At 38.6% G+C, this 18,696-nt stretch overlaps 1 protein-coding gene across 6 annotated transcripts in view; it reads left to right on the top strand.

Annotated features, from left to right (window-relative positions):
* The window catches only part of IL12RB2 (interleukin 12 receptor subunit beta 2), an 82,900-nt gene that overhangs the window by 22,270 nt on the left and 41,934 nt on the right, over positions 1 to 18,696 (top strand). For all 6 annotated transcript variants that reach the window (XM_032303830.1, XM_032303827.1, XM_032303831.1 and 3 more), the window contains 5 exons: positions 4,664 to 4,778; positions 5,701 to 5,885; positions 7,087 to 7,229; positions 8,757 to 8,907; positions 18,436 to 18,515. In XM_032303830.1, coding sequence (XP_032159721.1) covers positions 5,792 to 5,885; positions 7,087 to 7,229; positions 8,757 to 8,907; positions 18,436 to 18,515 — 468 coding nt within the window. In that variant the 5' untranslated portion in view covers positions 4,664 to 4,778; positions 5,701 to 5,791. The remainder of the gene's footprint in view (positions 1 to 4,663; positions 4,779 to 5,700; positions 5,886 to 7,086; positions 7,230 to 8,756; positions 8,908 to 18,435; positions 18,516 to 18,696) is intronic.

Genomic DNA, 18,696 nt, shown 5'->3' with positions numbered 1-18,696 from the left:
GTACCTGAGTGGCTCAGTCAGTTGGGCTCTGAATCTTGATTTCAGCCCGAGTCATGATCTCGGTGTTGTGGGATTGAGCCTCATGTCAGTCTCCATATGGAGCCTGCTAGGGAGTCTCTCTCCCTCTCCTGCCCCTCCCCCTGTTGCACTCTCTCTCTAAAAAAAACCAAAAACAATAACAACTATAATGCTCATAACTATTATATTGCAAACTATTTTAATTTTCAGAGGCTTTGATTTCTGTTCTTTTATTTATTTTTTATTTTATTTTTTTTGGTGTCAGTTATTATGCACTTGTATTGAAGAGAATGAAATCTGTTTTCCCCTGGGACAGATAGTCTCTGCGAAAACCAGGTCCTGGGCTGAAGTATACCTTGATTTCATGGTGTAGGGGCCTCATGTTTAGAAAGTTGACTTGTTTTTTCAGTAAAAGTTTTGCACTTTAGGGACACCTGGGTGACTCAGTGGGTTAAAGCCTCTGCCTTCGGCTCAGGTCATGATCCCCATATCAGGCTCTCTGCTTAGCAGGGAGCCTGCTTCCTCCTCTTTCTCTCTCTCTGCCTCCCTCTCTGCCTACTTGTGATCTCTGTCTGTCAAATAAATAAAATCTTTAAGAACAAAACAAAAAAAAATTTTTGCTCTTTAAAATGAGAATCTCTGCAAACTTTTAGGAATAAAGATATAAGTGAGAACTAACTGTTTCATTACTTAAAGGGGCCACATGCTTTATATCTCATTTGGTCATCATTACCTTAACCCTATGGAGGTAATGATGGTGGTTTGAACACATGTATTTACATTGATCCCCCTGAAATTAATCCCGGATGCAGTAGAGAAAGTTTTCTAGAGGCACAAATTCTAAAGGACAAAAGAAAAGGGAAGGGAGACATATCAACAAACTTTTGGAAGCTGGAAAGCAGGTAGACCAGTGATAATTGGCTTAGCCAGCAGCTGGCAGTAAGAAATGTCATGATTCAACATGACTGAATGCAGAAGCTCCCACCCACACTCAGAAAGTGGTGATACCGTGTCCTTCTGGGAGTGAGTAAGAATAGGACTAAAAATGGGAGATTTTATTGAAAAATCTATTTGAAAAACAGATTCTCAGATCTCTTTCCCAATTCCATGTAACTGGACATTCACTGCCCTACTATTCTGGCTTAAGATTGGAGGCTTGGCATTAAAGGATCACTAAACTAGTTCCAGCCAGTTCAGCTGAGATGGTAGTTCCATGCTGGAAAACAGAGGGGATTTACATACAGCTCCTTTCAGCCCTGTACCCTCCTCCACTCAAGTTAGAATATCTTTCGCAGGGAAATCTATTAAGTCCAAGAGGAAATATCTAAAATTACTTAAAACATGGATTCCCAAGAAAACCTTGTCAGATCACCTTGGAGTGAAACCCAGAGTCAGCAGACACCCCTCAGCTGACACACATGCAGAGCTCCAATTGGTAATTTAGTGTCCCTCACTCCTATGCATGAGGAAAAATATAACAATCTGGGGTGTACTACAAAAGATAGAAACCAGAATAAACATATGGAACAAAGTATATAAACAAAGTGGAAGAAATATGTATTCAAGGAGAAGAAATGTTAAAAAACAAAAACTATCCTTGATACCCTCAGAGAATTATAAGAAACTATTGCATATAGAATGAAAATAGGGGGGTGCCTGGGTGGCTCAGTGGGTTAAAGCCTCTGCCTTCGGCTCAGGTCATGATCCCAGGGTCCTGGGATCAAGCCCCGCATCGGGCTGTCTGCTCCGCGGACAGCCTGCTTCCTCCTCTCTCTCTCTCTCTCTCTCTCTCTCTCTCTCTCTGCCTGCCTCTCTGCCTACTTGTGATCTCTGTCTGTTAAATAAATAAAAATAAAATCTTTAAAAAAAAAAGAATGAGAATAGGATGCTGTGTGGAAAGGAAATACTCAGAGAATAGAAAACATTCCTCCCAAAGATAAATAAATTAAAAATTTAATAGGAGGGTGGATCTATATACTGAGGAGATTTTCCCCTGATAGATGAGCAGAAAGACCAAGAACTTAAAAATATAGAAGATAAGGTATAAAATTAGAGGAAGATCCAAACTATAAAAACTAGGGATTTTTAGAAAGGAAAAAATAGGAGAGAATCAACAGAGAAATAATTCAAGACTTTTTCCCAAACTGAAGGATAAAACTTCCCAGAATGTATGAACTCTAAGAATCCAGAGGAGAATAGACCCTCATTAAGCATATTTTTGTGAAAATTCAGAAAAGTGGGGACAAAGAAAAGATTCTGCAGTCTACTGAAAATTAAAAACAGTGGTTCAAGAATCAAAATTGCTTCAGGCTTCTTTTTTTTTTTTAATGATTGTATTTATTTGTCAGAGAGAGCATAAGCAGGGAGAGCAGCCCGCAGAGCAGACAAAGCAGATAGAGGGAGAAGGAGCCCTTTCCCATGTGGAACTCAATCCCAGGACCCAGGATCATGACCTGAGCCAATGACAGACACTCATCCAACTGAGCCACCCAGGTGTCCCTGGCTTCAGACCTGAATTTAGAAGAATGTAGAAGACAACAGAGCATCATCTCCAAAATCCTGGATGAAAATTCTTTTCAACTCAGAATTCAATACATAGCCAAGGTATCAGTCAAGTGTGAAGGTAGAATGAAGACATTTTTAATCATGCTCAAAATATTTCCTCCCTGAACCCTTTTCCAAGGAATTACTGGAGGATGTACCTCACCAACACAAATAATTGAATCAGGGAAGAAGAAAGAATTGGATTTAAGAGATCAAACACTAAAAAAATAAAGGAACTTCCATTATACTAAGGATGGGCAATATCAGAATAACAGCTATGTACCAGGCTCAGAGGCAAACCTGTCTTGTTGGATAGTTCCTAAGGCCCCAAGAAAGAGGTCTTCAGGCAAATGAAATAGCATTTGAATATGTGGAATAGTGGTTCAGATAATCGGCTTGAGAGTTTGGAATTATATTAATAATAAGAAAATTAATGGAAGAACAAGACAATTTTTATTGGCTCCAAGATAAACAAAAAGTTCTACAGAAAATGAGAAGTTAAGGTAGTAGTCTAAGTGCATCAGTCATAAATAGTTATGTATACAAACATATACAGTGTATATATACATTTAACCATGCTCAAAATATTTCCTTCCCTGCACCCTTTCCCAGGAAACTGTATACAGTATGTGTGTGTGTGTGTGTGTGTGTTTGTATGTGTATAGTTCATATATATTCAATATAAGATATACATATTTCATATATATATATAGAGAGAGAGGGGGTCTTCTTTCAGGAAAAGAAAGTCTATTATTCCACTAAATAAAACTATATGAGCTACATATTGTATACCCATTTTATAGATGAAGAAACTGAACTTGTGAGAAGTTAATCTGTCTACTATCACATAGGGGGCAATTATCGTGCCCAGGTCTGTGATGTTTGCTAAAGACACATACACCAAAAAAGCCATTTATCCCACCCATTATAGTTTTGTTTTGTTTTGGTACAGACAATATCTAGGGCTTTTTTTTTTTTTTTAAGATTTTATTTATTTATTTAACAGAGAGAGATCCCAAGTAGGCAGAGAGGCAGGCAGAGAGAGAAGAGGAAGCAGGGCCCCTGCTGAGCAGAGCGCCAGATGCAGGGCTCGATGCAGGGTTTGATACAGGGCTGGATCCCAGGACCCTGAGATCATGACCTGAGCCAAAGGCAGTGGCTTAATCCACTGAGCCACCCTGGTGCCCCAGTGGTATAATTGTTTTATCTCACCCAAATGAAACATCTCTTACATGTGGGTAGCAGTATTAGAGTAGAAGGAGATGAATGAGTAACAGTATTTTCTCTTACCTCCACTAAATCTGAGAAACTCCTAGCTTTGGGTTTACCTTTGACTAGAACATGGCTTAATTTACAAATACACACCCTTAATAGAAGGGACCTTGCCTGCCTTGTACATATTTGTATGTCCATAGCTAGTAATGCCCAGCCCATGGAAGGTACTCAGTGTCCATGTACATAAAGAATCAGTTTATAAACATTTATAAAGTGTTCCAGGTGATGCTACACCTGGATTTAGCTGGTACAGCCCAAAAAGACATGTCTAGGGCCAGTGGCTGGAAATGTCTTGGCAGCGAATATCCAGTCCATGGATCTAATCTTTAGAGGCTTCTAATATTTGAATTACTTCACTCTAGATAAGTAAACTCAACCTCACCAGTAGTAATAGAGCTAGTCCTGGATGCTCACCTGTCAGGGAGAATGGGGGAATGTGGTGGTAAAATGCTCTGACTCAAGTCAGCTACTCCTGGACTGGAGCCCTGACTCTGCCACTTCACAGTTTTATAATTTGGGACAAGATAGTTCGCCTCTAAGTCAGTTTCCTCTTGGATAAATTGAGGATAGTAACAATAAATACTTGATGGTGCTACTGTGAGGTCTAATTGAAAAAAAACCTGATAAAATGTATAGGACTTGGCAGGTTTGATCCATATTCACTATTGTTTCTTAGAAGATATTCATGCCTTGGAAACAAATTTAAACTTGATGGAATCTAAACATAGGGGAAATATTGTTATCTTATTGCCAAATATTAACAATATGATTGAGACATTGACTGTGTGCTGCTTAAAATATGAGGCTTTGCACTTTGTCTTTAAAGTTGTTCCAGAACAGCCTCAAAACTTATCTTGTATACAGAAGGGTGAACGTGGGACTGTGACCTGCACCTGGGACAGAGGACAAGACACCCATCTATATACTGCGTATACTTTACAGTGAGTGAAAGACTGTATTTTTGCAGCTATTTTGTAGGTGTTATCTTAGACTACCTTAGAAATATCTAACAGTTTTATTTTTACCAGAGAGAGGCATTAGACACCTCTAAGTAATTAGGTACTTAAGAAAAAAGTCTAGGGTTCATCAATTAAAACTGGTTAATTTCATCTGCAGTGTGGGAACTAAGGTCTTGGATCTGAGCTCTAACTCGGAAATTTCTTCAGGGCATTCAAGGTCCATGTTATGGATGTTCCTCCCTGCCGTAATAGGGTTAAACTGGCTGTATTATATCGCTTCCCTGTTTTACAGCTGCAAACTCTTGGGGGTCATAATACATAAATAGACTCAACCTTGTGGTAGCTTTCCATTAGCTTTGGAGGAGTTTCCTATTAAAGCACCTTCGCCTGACCTGAAAGTCCTCACAAAGGAGAGTCTGGGAGTCTGTTCCCTGGAGTTGATCCCATAATCCCATCCAAAGACCCAGCTGGTTTGCTGTGTGCCAAAGTGAGCAGGAAATGGGGGAAAGGAAGTGGAGCCCAGGGTTCCAGTGTGTACTAAAAACTGGCACTTTTGTGCAGAAAATGCCTAGGTGGCCTTGGGTGCTTTGTATAAAAATTAGATCTGCCCTGAGGAGCCAGAATGGCAGCCAGGGTTTGGGAATTTAGGCAGTGTAGCTATGGTTACTTATCTATATGAACATCAAAAAGTCTCAGTCCTACTGAGAAAGGGGAGAGGGAAGAAAATATGCTCCTATTTATGACCATAGAATATAAATATTCCCATAATGTATCTCCTAGTAATAAGACTGACCTTAACAAAATGTCTAGAATTTTAAATATTTTAATATTTTATTCCTTTGTACTAGAAGGAGCAAGTAGCTCATAAAGTATCTTGCTAAACACAATTGTCTTTTATTTATAGGTTAAGTGGACCAAAAAATTTAACTTGGCAGAAGCAATGTAATAGTCATTATTGTGACCATTTGGACCTTGGAGTCAGTCTAACCCCTGAAATGCCTGAATCCAGCTACACAGCCAAGGTTACTGCTAATAATAGCCTTGGAAGTGCTTCATCATTTCCATCCACATTTACATTCCTGGACATAGGTACAATTTATTTTACTTTTTACAGGTATCATTCACTGGTATACGAACATTATTTTAAACATCACTTGAATGTTCTATATGTTTTTTCAAAAGGGACAGTGTCACAAAGAATAGATATTTGATGCAAGTAAAAGGGTGCATGATGCTAGAACTTTATAGAGATGATCATATGAAATTAAATATTCAATATTATTCTTTCTGTTGGAGAAAAAAGAGCCCAGTCCTATGGAGGCATTAGCTACCAGTGATACCATTCGACTGAGGAGAGGGTCCTGCAAGGTTATTCATGAAGCTCAGTATAGGCACATCTTGGCAGAGGTGTCTTTTTAGCCCCATGGTTACTCCACTGTTCTGAGATAGGCTACCTGTGGGCCCGCTGGGCCCCAGCATAGGTGACAACTCTGATAAAGTGTATCAAGGTACAAACGCATCTTTCTCTGAGAATACCTACTTCCATTCCTCTCATCACCTTGGGAGCCAGACAAAGCCAATCCCAGCACATTTCTGAGCAAATATAATTAGCAATTGAATCAGAGGCCAATCTCAAGCATGTCCAAGTTCTGACTATCCGAAGTAGGCCTGGGCTTCTGGCCCGCCTTAAGTTCTGGCCTCCACTGTGTGTGTCTCTTCTCTCTTCCCACAGCACCTTTTTGCTCACATAATGCTATGAGTCTTGACATAGGCATTTACTATATATTTTCCTATCATTCTTCTCCCCATCTTACCTTCCATTTCTTCACATTGACTATTCCTCTGTAAGGTCCCTTTCCTTCTTCCTCTTTTCCTGTGTTCTCTGTTCCTCTGCCCCTTCCACATGACCTTCTCCTACTAGCGTTTCTTCTCTTTCTGAGAGGTGATCACCACTAGCCACCTCTGTCTTCTCAGCCATTGGGACTCTCAGGTTTGGCACACTGGTTTTCTTGATATATTGGATTAAATGCAGTTGACACTATCACTAATGTTGGAGGTAGTTTATTTGGTAAAAATAAGGATAGATAAGAATTATTTTAGTTATTTCATAGTGAATCAACCTGTTTCTTCTCTGAAAGCCAGGGGTTTCTGTCTTCTATATTTCACCAACTTTGGTGTTCATGTATCTTAGAAATGAGTTTTGTTCAAGTCTTTTTCTCTCACATCAAAACAAAGTTTATTTCTGATTGTGGAGCCTGAATCACACTCTTTTGTTTGTCCTGATTACCAGTGAGACCTCTTCCCCCATGGGACATCAGAATCAAATGTGTGAACGCTTCTGTGAGCAGATGTATCCTTCGGTGGAGCGATGAGGGGCTGGTGCTGCTTAACCGACTCAGATATCGGCCCAACAGCAGTGGGCCCTGGGAAATGGTAATGCTTTTTAGAGTAAATGGGAAAATCAGGGAGGGGCTCTTAGTATCACTGCACAGGTCTCTGTATTTTCTTGCCGGCGAAATACGGAGTTTAAGAATGTGTAGCCTGAAGTACACACTTGGGACATATCAGATAGTCACATATACCTCTACTTGTTAAGAACCATCTTTAGTTCTGATCACTGATTCTGAAATGTTTTTTAAAGATTTTATTTCTTTAATTGAGAGAGAGAGAGAGAACAAGCAGGGAAGGGTGGGGAAAGGCAGAGGCAGAGGAAGAAGCAGGCTCCCCATGGAGGTAGGAGCCCTATGTGGGACTCACTCCTAGAACCCTGGGATTAAACCTGAACCACCCAGGTGTCCCTGATTCTGAAATTTTTTTAGCCACTTCATGGCTAAGAAGCCATTGACTTCTGTAAACCAATATTAATTTTCTGTGGTTTATTTCTAGTAAAGGACTCATTTCACCTTTTTCTGTTACCCTTCCCTCTGTATTACTTTTTAGTAATTTTTTTAACATATTAGAAGGAGGAGTATTAGGAAATGTCCATAGAAACTCATATGGAATTGAATATTCCAAAAATAAAGACCCACAATTTGATCTAATATTAGACATTAATTTTTTTACAATTAAATTTAAGATTATAATTCCTCCCTGTATTTTTGTAAAATATAATGACTCATAATAATAACAAAAGGTAAGTTCCACATATAGCTGAAACTCAGGAGAAATATAGTAATTAATTTTTTAACATACAGTTTTCTTTTTGAAGTCAATTCTATGTCTGTGTTAGAATCTGGATGCTTCAGTCAGTTAAGCATCTGCCTTCAGTTCAGGTCATGATCTCAGGGTCCTGGGATTGAGCCCTGATCCCTGCTCGGCAGAGAGCCTGCTTGTCCCTCTCCCTCTGCTCCTACCCCTGCTCATGCTTGCTCTTGTTCTCTCTCTCTCTCTCTCAAATAAATAAAATATTTATCTTATTTTTAAAAAGATTTTATTTATTTATTTGACAAAGAGAGATGCAGCAAGAAAAAGAACACAAGCGGGGGGAGTGAGGGAGGGAGAAGCAGGCTCCCTGCAGAGCAAGGAGCCCTAGGGAGGGCTCCATCCCAGGACCCTGGGATCATGACCTGAGCCAAAGGCAGATGCCTAATGAGTAAGCCTCCCAGGCACCCCCAAAAGAATTATTTTAAAAGAAACATTTATCGCATTGTAATTATGACCAAATAAATAATAATCTCTAGAAAATTCTCCAAGGCTCTTTTGAAAATTGGTATTTTTCAGTTTGTTTCAGGATCCCCCTTGGGCCTTTATAGATGGGTTCTTAGACCCCAGAGTTTGTTTTTATTGAGAAGTTAATTCATATTAACATCCTTTGTATTCAATAACCCTGTCATTGTCTTCTCAATGAATGATAGATCTAAAAAAAAACAGAAGGAGTTATTAACTCAAGTTTCTTACCTATGTATGTCAGAATTCTTTAATTTAAATAGACCCCTTTAAAAAAATCTTGTCTGATTCAAGGTCAGTACTACAAATGCCAAAGGAAGACATGATTTGCTGGATCTGAAGCCATTTACAGAGTATGAATTTCAGATTTCCTCTAAGCTACATCTATATAAAGGGAGTTGGAGTGATTGGAGTGAATCGTTGAGAACACAAACACCAGAAGAAGGTATGTGTTTTTAAAGAGGCGAGTGGGAGGAGAGGGAGGAGAGAGACAAGAGGGAGAGGAAGATATAAGGATTTCCTTGGACTAGGATCTCTAAGTACTGGTACTAAACCAACAAGTTAATTTAATGCATTAATGAACAAGTAAATGAGTACATTAATTAACAAGTTAACTTTGACATTAGCTTAAACACTGTAATTGTCCAGTGCGATATGTTTATATTGCTAGGAAATTTTAACATTCAGTTAGTCCTACCCTTGCTTGCTACATGTTGTCCTGTGGTTACCAGCTGATGCTTTAGTGATGTTTGGTTATAACTCTTATTTCTATTTCACTTCTTATCTCAGGAACTCTCTCATTCCACAAAACCATAACCAGTAATTTCATTCCTTTATAGAAGTTAAAACCTGATAGATGTTACTTTCTGTATTCTATGAAAATTAAAAGCTTGAAAGAAGATAGACTCAGGAGACATAACATTTTAAATAAAGTTTAACATCCAGCAATCCTCTCTCCTCTAAATATTATGGCACTGCCTTCATCATGCCTTTGATACTCACTGCTCAAGTGAGGGCCACCAGACTGCCCATAGCTACGGAAAGGATATCAAATATAATTCTCAGTCTGATAGGATTTTCTTTTTGGCAATTATGGGAAAGACAGCTTATGAAGGTGTAATTTTATTGGAGCAAAATTACCTGTCTGAGCTTTATGTCAATATTAGCAAATCTTTGGATACACAAGAAGTAGCCATCTGAATATTAGTTTTTAAAAGCACTCATTTAGTGACATACTACACAGCTTCTCTTAGTCTGTATATTTGGCTCATAAGAAAAATTATTGTCATATAATCCATTATTTTATTACGTGGAGATTTTGAAATATTCAAGTGAGAAACTCTTAAGTGCTTATTTGTAAAATTTATGGATATGTGTGCCTGTAAGTTAGTCTCATGATACAAGTTACATTCATTTTCTGTTAATGACCTTTGAGAGTTGATGGCACTTACCAGTTATACCCCAGTGACTTTCAAGGACCCAAAGGGTCTACCTGATAAGATAAAATACCTAATATATAAATTGTAGAATAATTGTGTATTCTTCCTTTATTCTTATATTAATTGCATTCCGTATTTTAAAAAAATATTTTAAAATAAATCCACCCAACAAATTCTAATTTATTCCCTCTCATTTTATGATATAAATCTTTTTTTTTAAGATTTTATTTATTTATTTGACAGACAGAGATCACAAGTAGGCAGAGAGGCAGGCAGAGAGAGGAGGAAGCAGGCTCCCGTGAGCAGAGAGCCCGATGCGGGGCTCTATTCCAGGACCCTGAGATCATGACCTGAGCTGGAAGGCAGAGGCTTAACCCACTGAGCCACCCAGGCGCCCCTTATGATATAAATCTCTTAATGTTGAGCCACTTGTTCTCCGTTTAAATGTTTGTCCTTTTTCTAATCCAGAGCTTACTCTTTTTATTCTTTTATTACACATAGTCAAAGTAATGTATATTTTAAATACCTCTTGGATTATACTTTGTTTATGTGTCCTACAGATAAAATTTTTGAAAATGGGCCATATTTTATGTCCAAGGCCAAGGTAGTAAATAGGCTGAGAAGATTTTAAGTTCTATCACATTAGGCTTAACTATAAACCAGGGAAACTCTGGGCTTGTGAATTCTTGTCATTCTTACTGACATTTAATAATGACCTGTTTGGAGATGTGTGAAAAGGATTTTTTTTTTTAAATGTCTACGTGTTGAATTAAAAACACTTCAAGGTAGAACAGTAACTTTCTCATAGCCCCTAAAATAAACCACTATCATAACAATGAGTGCAGCAGCTTGTTATGGTTGTGAACTCGTGGACAGTTATGAATTAAACCAAGGAACTGGCTCGTTCAGAGTAATCGCAGACATTTGTGAAGAAACCCATCCTCTGAGATACCACGTTTACCAAGCTCTGCTGGCTTCCTTTCAATGTCTGCATTTCCTTTGACTGTGTTTGATCCTTCTGTGGGTTGATGCAAGACCTCTTCCCTCTTACTCTGAGCGGTATGGTTTTCACCCCTTACCACTGCTTCTGTCATCAGTTTCTTTATGAAACACCAACTGATATCACCTAAAAGGTGTGAACTTTTTTTTTTTTTTTTAAGAACGTTTTCCTTTCAGCCTTTGGCTCTGTACTCATATGTAACTTGGCATTCAAAAAATTACTGGTAAGCTTTCTCTCTCTCTCTCTCTCTCTCTCTTTTTTGTTTTGTTTTTTTTAGTTTTTAAAGCTGTGAATGACCTTATGATAGAGCCCTTTCCAGCCTTTGCTGCTCAAAACTGAGAGCAATGTTATCTCCTGGTGGATTGGGCAGTTATTTAGATCACGTCATCAGAGATGGAGGGTTTTATTTACTCCATATGGCTCTTTCCTGTGTCATCAAATTCAACTTCTGTCATGGTCCTCCATGAAAAACACTTTTTAAATGGCCACTAAATAAGGAGTAGGAGGAAAGAACTTGCTTTCCTCTCTTAAGGAAGACAGTCCCTCAGCCCTTATCTGTCAAAAGCAGGTCTGATACTGGGAACTGAGCAATATTTAGACTGTAGTGGAAAACAGTTGAGTTTGGGCTGCATGGCCTCCAGACATGGCCGAGAATATGCCCAGGTGTTGGGGGGAGGTGATTTCCCTCAGCATTCAGAACACCCAGGAGGAGACTCCAAAATAAAGATGAACAAGCCATTCCTCAGAGCTGTAGTATCAATTAAGTGTTTTTGTCCGCACATTCACCACTTTTTAAAGTACAGTTTACATGTTCTGTAATCTATACTATGGACAACGAATAAAGAAAATGCTACATGCTCAAACTCATGGCAGAGCAGTAAAGGAATAACCCTTCCCCAGCATAGGTGATGGCATGGGTGATTGGTGAGAGACCCCCCCAGAGGGGAGAAAATGTAGGGTTACCCATTGCAACCACCCCATCTCAAGTTTGTAATTTGTAATTACAAATTAGTAATTTGTAATTCTGAAATATTGCCAAGATGGGTGAATTTAAATGAAGACAAGAGTCCTGACCCATGGTAAGGATTCAATAAATTTAGCTATTGTTTTTTTCATTTGGGAAGGAGCTTGTTCAAGGTTCCAGAATAAGTAGAGAAGCCAGGTTTTGAACACTGGTCTGTTCATTGCATAGCCTGAACTCTTTACTCTGCATCCCTCACTTACCTTGGGCTGAAAAGGCCAATTAAATACTAGAGATTATTTTACCATTTTGGTTGTCAAGTACTTCATAACAGTCTAGCTTAGGGGTCAGCAAAATTTTCTGTAAAGGTCCAGACAGTAAATATTTGCTGCTTTGCAGACCATATCTCTGTCAAGTACTAAAATTTGTTATTACAGTGTACAAGCAGCCAATGACAGCGTATAAATATGTAGACAAACCTATGTCTCAATAAAACCTTATTTATGGACACAAATTTGAATTTTATGTAATTTTCACATGTCACAAAAAACTATTCTTCTCTTTGTTTTCAGCCATTTAAAAATGCAAAAACAAAACAAAAATTAAAAAACCATTGTTAGTCCACAGGCTGTACCAAAACAGGGAGCAGATTTGGCCAAGAGGCCATCATTTGCTGACTCTTAAACTAGCTAAACTTGAATATATATTTGTGTCTTCTTGCGTAAGACCTGAGAAGATGAGAATGAAAAGTTCTTAGCCTTTGAAAGAGGCTTACATGCTAACATTTTCATTAGAAGGAAAATGTTGCTTGAGATCTAATGACAGTCTCTGCCCTTCTTTCTCTTTTTGGTCCCCTCTAAGCCCAGCACCTATCCTGGAAGAAATCAATGTCTGGGTTCAATTATTTGATAAGATGGTGATTATCCCAAAGGAAGAAATGCTTTCCCTGTAGCCTTCCAAACAGAAACCAATGAAAAATATATGCTTCTCTGGCTGATCTGTGAGGAAGGTGTTTGTGTATCAGGAACTATGCCAGGTGCTGGGATACAATGATAACAAGTCAGACCCTCAAACTCAAGGACTTATAGTCTATTTTGGAACATTAGGGAAAGATTCCTGGAGGATACAACACCAAGAAGAAATGCAAAATTCCAAGGGAATTTTGTGGCTTTCCCTCACCTAGAACATATGGCTTCCAAGGTCATTGCAGTAGGAGAAGGGAGCTAGTTTCTCCTTGAAGTACTAGATTCTTTTGAATTTTGTGAAATCTCATATTCCTGGATTTTATTTTGCTTTATTGGTCAGTTCTTCTTGGTCTCTTACTGGTCATTTTTCTCTTCTCAGTGTCAACCCCTATGGCTCTCTTGTTTTCCCAGGTGACTTTATCCAGTCCCATGGCTCTAAAACTAAACAGACAGATGATAGGTAGGTAGGTACGTAGAGTATATAGTTTCAGTCTTGGACTCCCTCCAAAACTTAGATTTGTGCTCTGGTAGCCTGTTCCATATCTTCACCTAGATATCAACAGACATTCTGAACCACACATAGCCTAGACAAAATCTCTAAAATACTTCAGTTTCAATATTTTCTATTTCAGTAAACAATCCCACCATCTCCCTGGTTAGTGAAGTCAAAAACCAAGAAATTATCCTTAAATTGTCCTTTTAAAAAAAATTCTCCTTTTCCCCTGTTCCCCTATATTAGCACTTGACTCTCCTAAACATATTCAGAACCTCTTCATTCCTTCTGTTGCCACTATTATTATCCTAGTTTAAGCTACTTTCTCCTTACAAAGGATAACAACAGAATGAGCAGTTATGAACTCACCATTCAACTTAAATACTATAAAATTACCGATATATTCTTACCCCTGTCATTCCTCCCCAGAGGTAACTATTATCCTGTACATTTATCAGTACTTTTCTCATAGGTTTGAGAATGTATGTATCTCTAAACAATAATTAGTTTTGCTTGTTTCTGAACTAATCATAATTTTATACTGCAATACAACTTGTTTTGTTTCCCATCAGCACTTTGGCACAACGCCTCCATTAATTTTAGTATGGGTGAAACCTCCCTGCTTCTATCAAGAAATGAGCTCTTCACTTGTGACCTGGATGTTAAAAATGTTAAAAATGCGGTGCTTGGGTGGCTCAGTTAGTTAAGCATCTGATGCTTGATTTCAGCTCAGGTCACGATCTTATGGTCATGGTCTTGGGGTCATGAGATTGAAGCCCGCATCAGGCTCTGCACTCAGCGGAGGGTCCACTTGGGACTCTCACCCTCTCTCTCTCTGCCCCACTCCTAGCAGGCACTCTCTCCCTCTCTCTTCCCTTCTCTCGCAAATAAATAAATAAATATTTTAAAAAATGTTAAAAGATTATCTTTCTAAAAAATACATATTTAAAAAAAAAAAAAAGGAGAGCTTCCCCAACTATGTCAAAGGCTGCTCAGTAGTCCAATGACATAAGAACAAAGAAGTGACCTTAGATTTGGCAACACAGATTCACTGCCAACCAGAGGCAGTGTCAGTAGAATGATGGGGAGACAATCTAAGGTGCTGTAGGTTGAGAGTGAGTGTGAGGTGAGGGACTAAAGACAGGACAATTCACAGCTCTCCAAGAAGTTCTATGAAGGAGAGCAGAGATGCAAGGGAGTAACTGGAGCAGGACGAGGTATCAGGAAATGCTTTGGCTTGTTTTGTTTTAGGATCAGAGAAAATGTAATGATTTTTCAAGGTAATGATAAGGTCCCAGCGGAGAGGGAGAAATTAATGATACATGAGACGTGGAGGAAAGATCCTTGATAAAGCAAGAGAGGATAGGATCAAGCACTCAGGTTAAGGGGTTGAAATGTAATGGAAGTAGGAGTGCTATGTTTGGGAATTAATGGTGAATTTTGGAAGTTTCCATGGTGAAAAGATGAGGGAACCCCTGCCTGATTACTTCTTTTTGCTCAGGGAAGTATGAAACAGAAACATCTGTTGAGAGAAACATATCATTAGAAGTGGGCAGGCAGAGGGAATGACGGTACCAGCTCCTGGGAAGAAATAACCTGGTGGTCCTTCATGACAGTAAAAGAGGTGACAGAAAGAGGTGAAAAGAAAGAGTGAATCAAGTGTTAAACATCATTAATCAAGAAGGAAGAGGAATGGGGGAGTCTCTGTAGGGCGTCCTGTGCAGGCATAGCTGGTGATAACATCTGAAATTAAAACTTGTTTAATCAAGTAGATACTTACAAGATCTGTTTGAATCTAATTGTTTAAAACTAGATTTTAAATAAATGTGTCATCCCCAAAAAGTGGATATTGAGGAACCAGGGCAACAAATAACTTATCTCTGCCTTGTCCTGGTTGGAGCATGACTTGGACCAAAAAATCTCATGAGCTGCATTTAGTCCACTACCTGAAACCTCCCTAGGTAATGCCTTTTCCATATATTCTTTGTGTTAAATTCTCTCAAGATAATGTCTTTTCCATATTCTCTTTGTGGTAAATTCTCCATTTTCACTGTTCTTGGAAATCTTTATACTCCTCCTCACTGCCTGTGAAAACCTCTATCGAGACATTGCTTTCCACCTGCAATTCAGTTGCCCTTGACCACATCCCTGCACTTGCCTGACTTGAGATATGGATGCTCATCTCAGAAGCACTTGGATTGACTCTGATTTGTTTTCTACACGTACTGTTTCACAGAAACCCAGAATCTTGGGATTTTAGAGTTGGAAGCACCCTCAAGGTCATTTAGACCCATCTCCTGCTTAATTTAGGATCTTTGCTGCTTTTCATGCGGGTGACTATATTCAACCCTATAGTTTCCCCATTTATTATATAAGAGGTAGTTTCATCTCAGGAGACCTGACTTCCATTTCTCAATATTTGTATTTTTAATCATTTGTGTCCATTTGTTTTGGAATCACTTGGTCTTGGCCTTTGACTTTCCTTTTCTGGCCTGCCTATAATAGTTTTATCTGCCTTTGTTAGATAACACTGAGGTTAGAACTTCAAGTGATTTTGTGTCAATTGAATGTCAGAGATTCTCTTTTATATCAGCTCTTATGTTGCTTTAAGCAGCAGTGGTTTAACACCCCTGGTCATGAAATTTTGTACTTTGAAACTCACACAGATTCAACTAATGATTTCTCTCCCATAGAGGCTAACTCAGCAGGTGGGCACCATTAAATTTTCAGTTTCACTTGCAATTTTTCCTTTGAAGAGACTGTGATTCTAGAATTCAATTCTTAGCTCCACAGTAATCTGGTAGGTTATAGATCTTTAATAAGGCAATGAGTGTTCCTTCAAATTTCTTACCAATATGTAATTAACTGGAGACATTAGCACTAACAAGTCAGCGGGCTTTGACATTGAGCACACCCAGGATTCCAAATCCTGATTATGTAGTCAATGTCTGGATTATCTAGTTTGTTCAGATTTTTGTTTATTGTAGTAAACTGTAATGGAAGAACAGGGTCTTTGGGAACAGTGGAACTTGGGCTCAACTCCTGGCTTTGCCATTCACCAGCCCCAAGTGTTGTGTAGATCATTTAACCTTTGTCAGCCTCCTAGTCCTCATTAAATGAGATAATGTACAGATTATTAAGTGTCCAGATGTTTCTGGAACATAGTAGGTGGTTGATAACTCTCAGGTCCCCTTTCCTTCTGTTGCTTATGTTGTTTTTTTTTCCCCCCACCTTTTTGCATCTGGACTAGTAGGAAAAAAGTCCTAGGCTTGATTTCTGCGTTTCTGTTCATAATCCTGAAGGATGGAGAGCATTTTCAGAATGTCTTAAATAAACATTTTTTATCTTTAGGTCCTCACTGCAAAGGTATAAGTTACCACTAGTGGGAAGAGAGGGGAAGAAAATAAATGAATAAAGTTTTGAAAAAAACAGATAGGAAAGAGGGTGAGAGAGGCAGGAAAAGGAAGTGTGACAAAGAAAGAGATTAGAATATGAAAGAGCACCTATTGGGGGTGGAAGTACTGTAGAGAAATTGTAAGCCTTCTCAGAGCCAGATAACTGCAGGGTACAGAGCAAAGAGCTCGGGCTATGGGATGAAACAGACCAGTGTTCAAAACCTGGCTTCACCACTTACTATTTCTGGGACCTTGAACAAGTTCCTTAGGCTCCCAGCATTTCATTTTCCAAAACAGCAACAGCTAAATTTATTGAATTCTTATCACAGGTCAGGATGCTTCTATTCATTTAGTTCTCACAACAGCCCCATGTGACGTATAGAACTACGACACTCATTTTGCAGATGAGGAAACTGGCTTAAGGACGCGGTTAACATTTGCTCAAGATCACAGAGCTGGGATTTGCCCATAGATGGTCTAGCTCTGGAGCTCACACTTTAACCACTGCATTAGAGCTGCGTACGTTGTGGGATAAGGATGACAGGGGAAATAACTGTGAGTGGGCCCCTGCAGGACCTGCCCATAGTGTGTGCAGGTCCATGTGCTCCCTACCTTTCCCACTTTCTCTTCTTCTCTTCCTGGCTGCTTGTCCTCTGTTTTCCTGCTGGGACTTAATGTTTTGGAAACTTCCATCTGGTTAAATGGAAATTGTCACTCGAAAAGGAACTCCTATGTAGCTTCATCTCAATACACTCTAAGTGTCAGTGATAAACAAGTTACATTGCTGTAGTAGAAGACTATTTTCAGGGACTCTTTCTGTGGAGTCCACCCCTGACTGTAAATCAAAACAAATCTGATAATGGGAGAAATACACTATTTCACCCACTCACATGTGCACACACAGTCTTTTTCTTACACACATAGGAGTTGATTGTCCAGTTCCTTTTCTAATCTCTTTGATTGACTTTTTTGAATTAAATTAGGTCATATTTGACCATTATCTTATGGATTAGTGGTCATTCCTTCTATCAGTTCGGCCTGTGTTTTAGCATGAAGTAGCTAATATTGCCTTAATTGTCCGTTTGCTCATTCATCACCTAAAAAGGAGTTTTTGGAAGCCTGTTACCTTCTAAGCACTACATAGGTGTGAGGGATATTAAGATGAATGAGATAGGCCTTCCTGTCAAGTAGATCATTGCCTAATGATCATAAAACCAAGTAATTATGCCACAACATGGTAAGTTCAGGAATGGAAGTGAACACCGTTTATCATTTGTATTTTACATTTTTATAGGATTAGAAAATATTTTCCTTATGATTAATGGTTTTATTTTTCTGCTGAGAATTCTTTCTGCATTCCAACAAAAAAGAAGAAACCACACATACTTTCTCTGAGTTATTTTATCAATACCTATTTTAAGAGTATGTTAGGAGTCTAATTTCCTTACCATTTTTTAAAATTTATTTTTAAGGTAACCTCGTATTTTCCACGGCCAACAATATACATGTTCACTGTTTAACAAAAGGAAATCAATACTGGGGCACAAAGAAAATTGAAATTGTTCTATAATCCTACTCTCCCAGAGTTATTTATTAAATAAGTAATTGCCTTTGAAAGGTTTTATATTGGGCATCTGTGGATGGGTGTGTGTGTGTGTGTGTGTGTGTGTGTGTGTGTGTGTCTGATACCAAAAAATATGTTTTTTCCCCTTCAAAACAGAGCCTACAGGGACATTGGATGTCTGGTACATGAAACAGCACATTGACTACAGTAGACAACAGATTTCTCTTTTCTGGAAGGTAAGTTTTCAGTGTCAGTGTAAAATTCAAGAGAATTATATATTTAATTATTTTTTGTCTTATTTTGTTTTTACTGAGATATAATTGTTATATTAAAAGAATTATATGTTTGGACAATGTCTCAAGGTAAAAAAATATGTTTTATTTCCATAATGGCTTTATATGAGGCTTCAAAGATTTA

The sequence above is a fragment of the Mustela erminea genome, chromosome 10, assembly GCF_009829155.1.
Source record: "Mustela erminea isolate mMusErm1 chromosome 10, mMusErm1.Pri, whole genome shotgun sequence".
NCBI lineage: Eukaryota > Metazoa > Chordata > Mammalia > Carnivora > Mustelidae > Mustela > Mustela erminea.
Note: the sequence above shows the minus strand (reverse complement) of the source record. Positions and strands in the feature narration are given on the sequence as shown.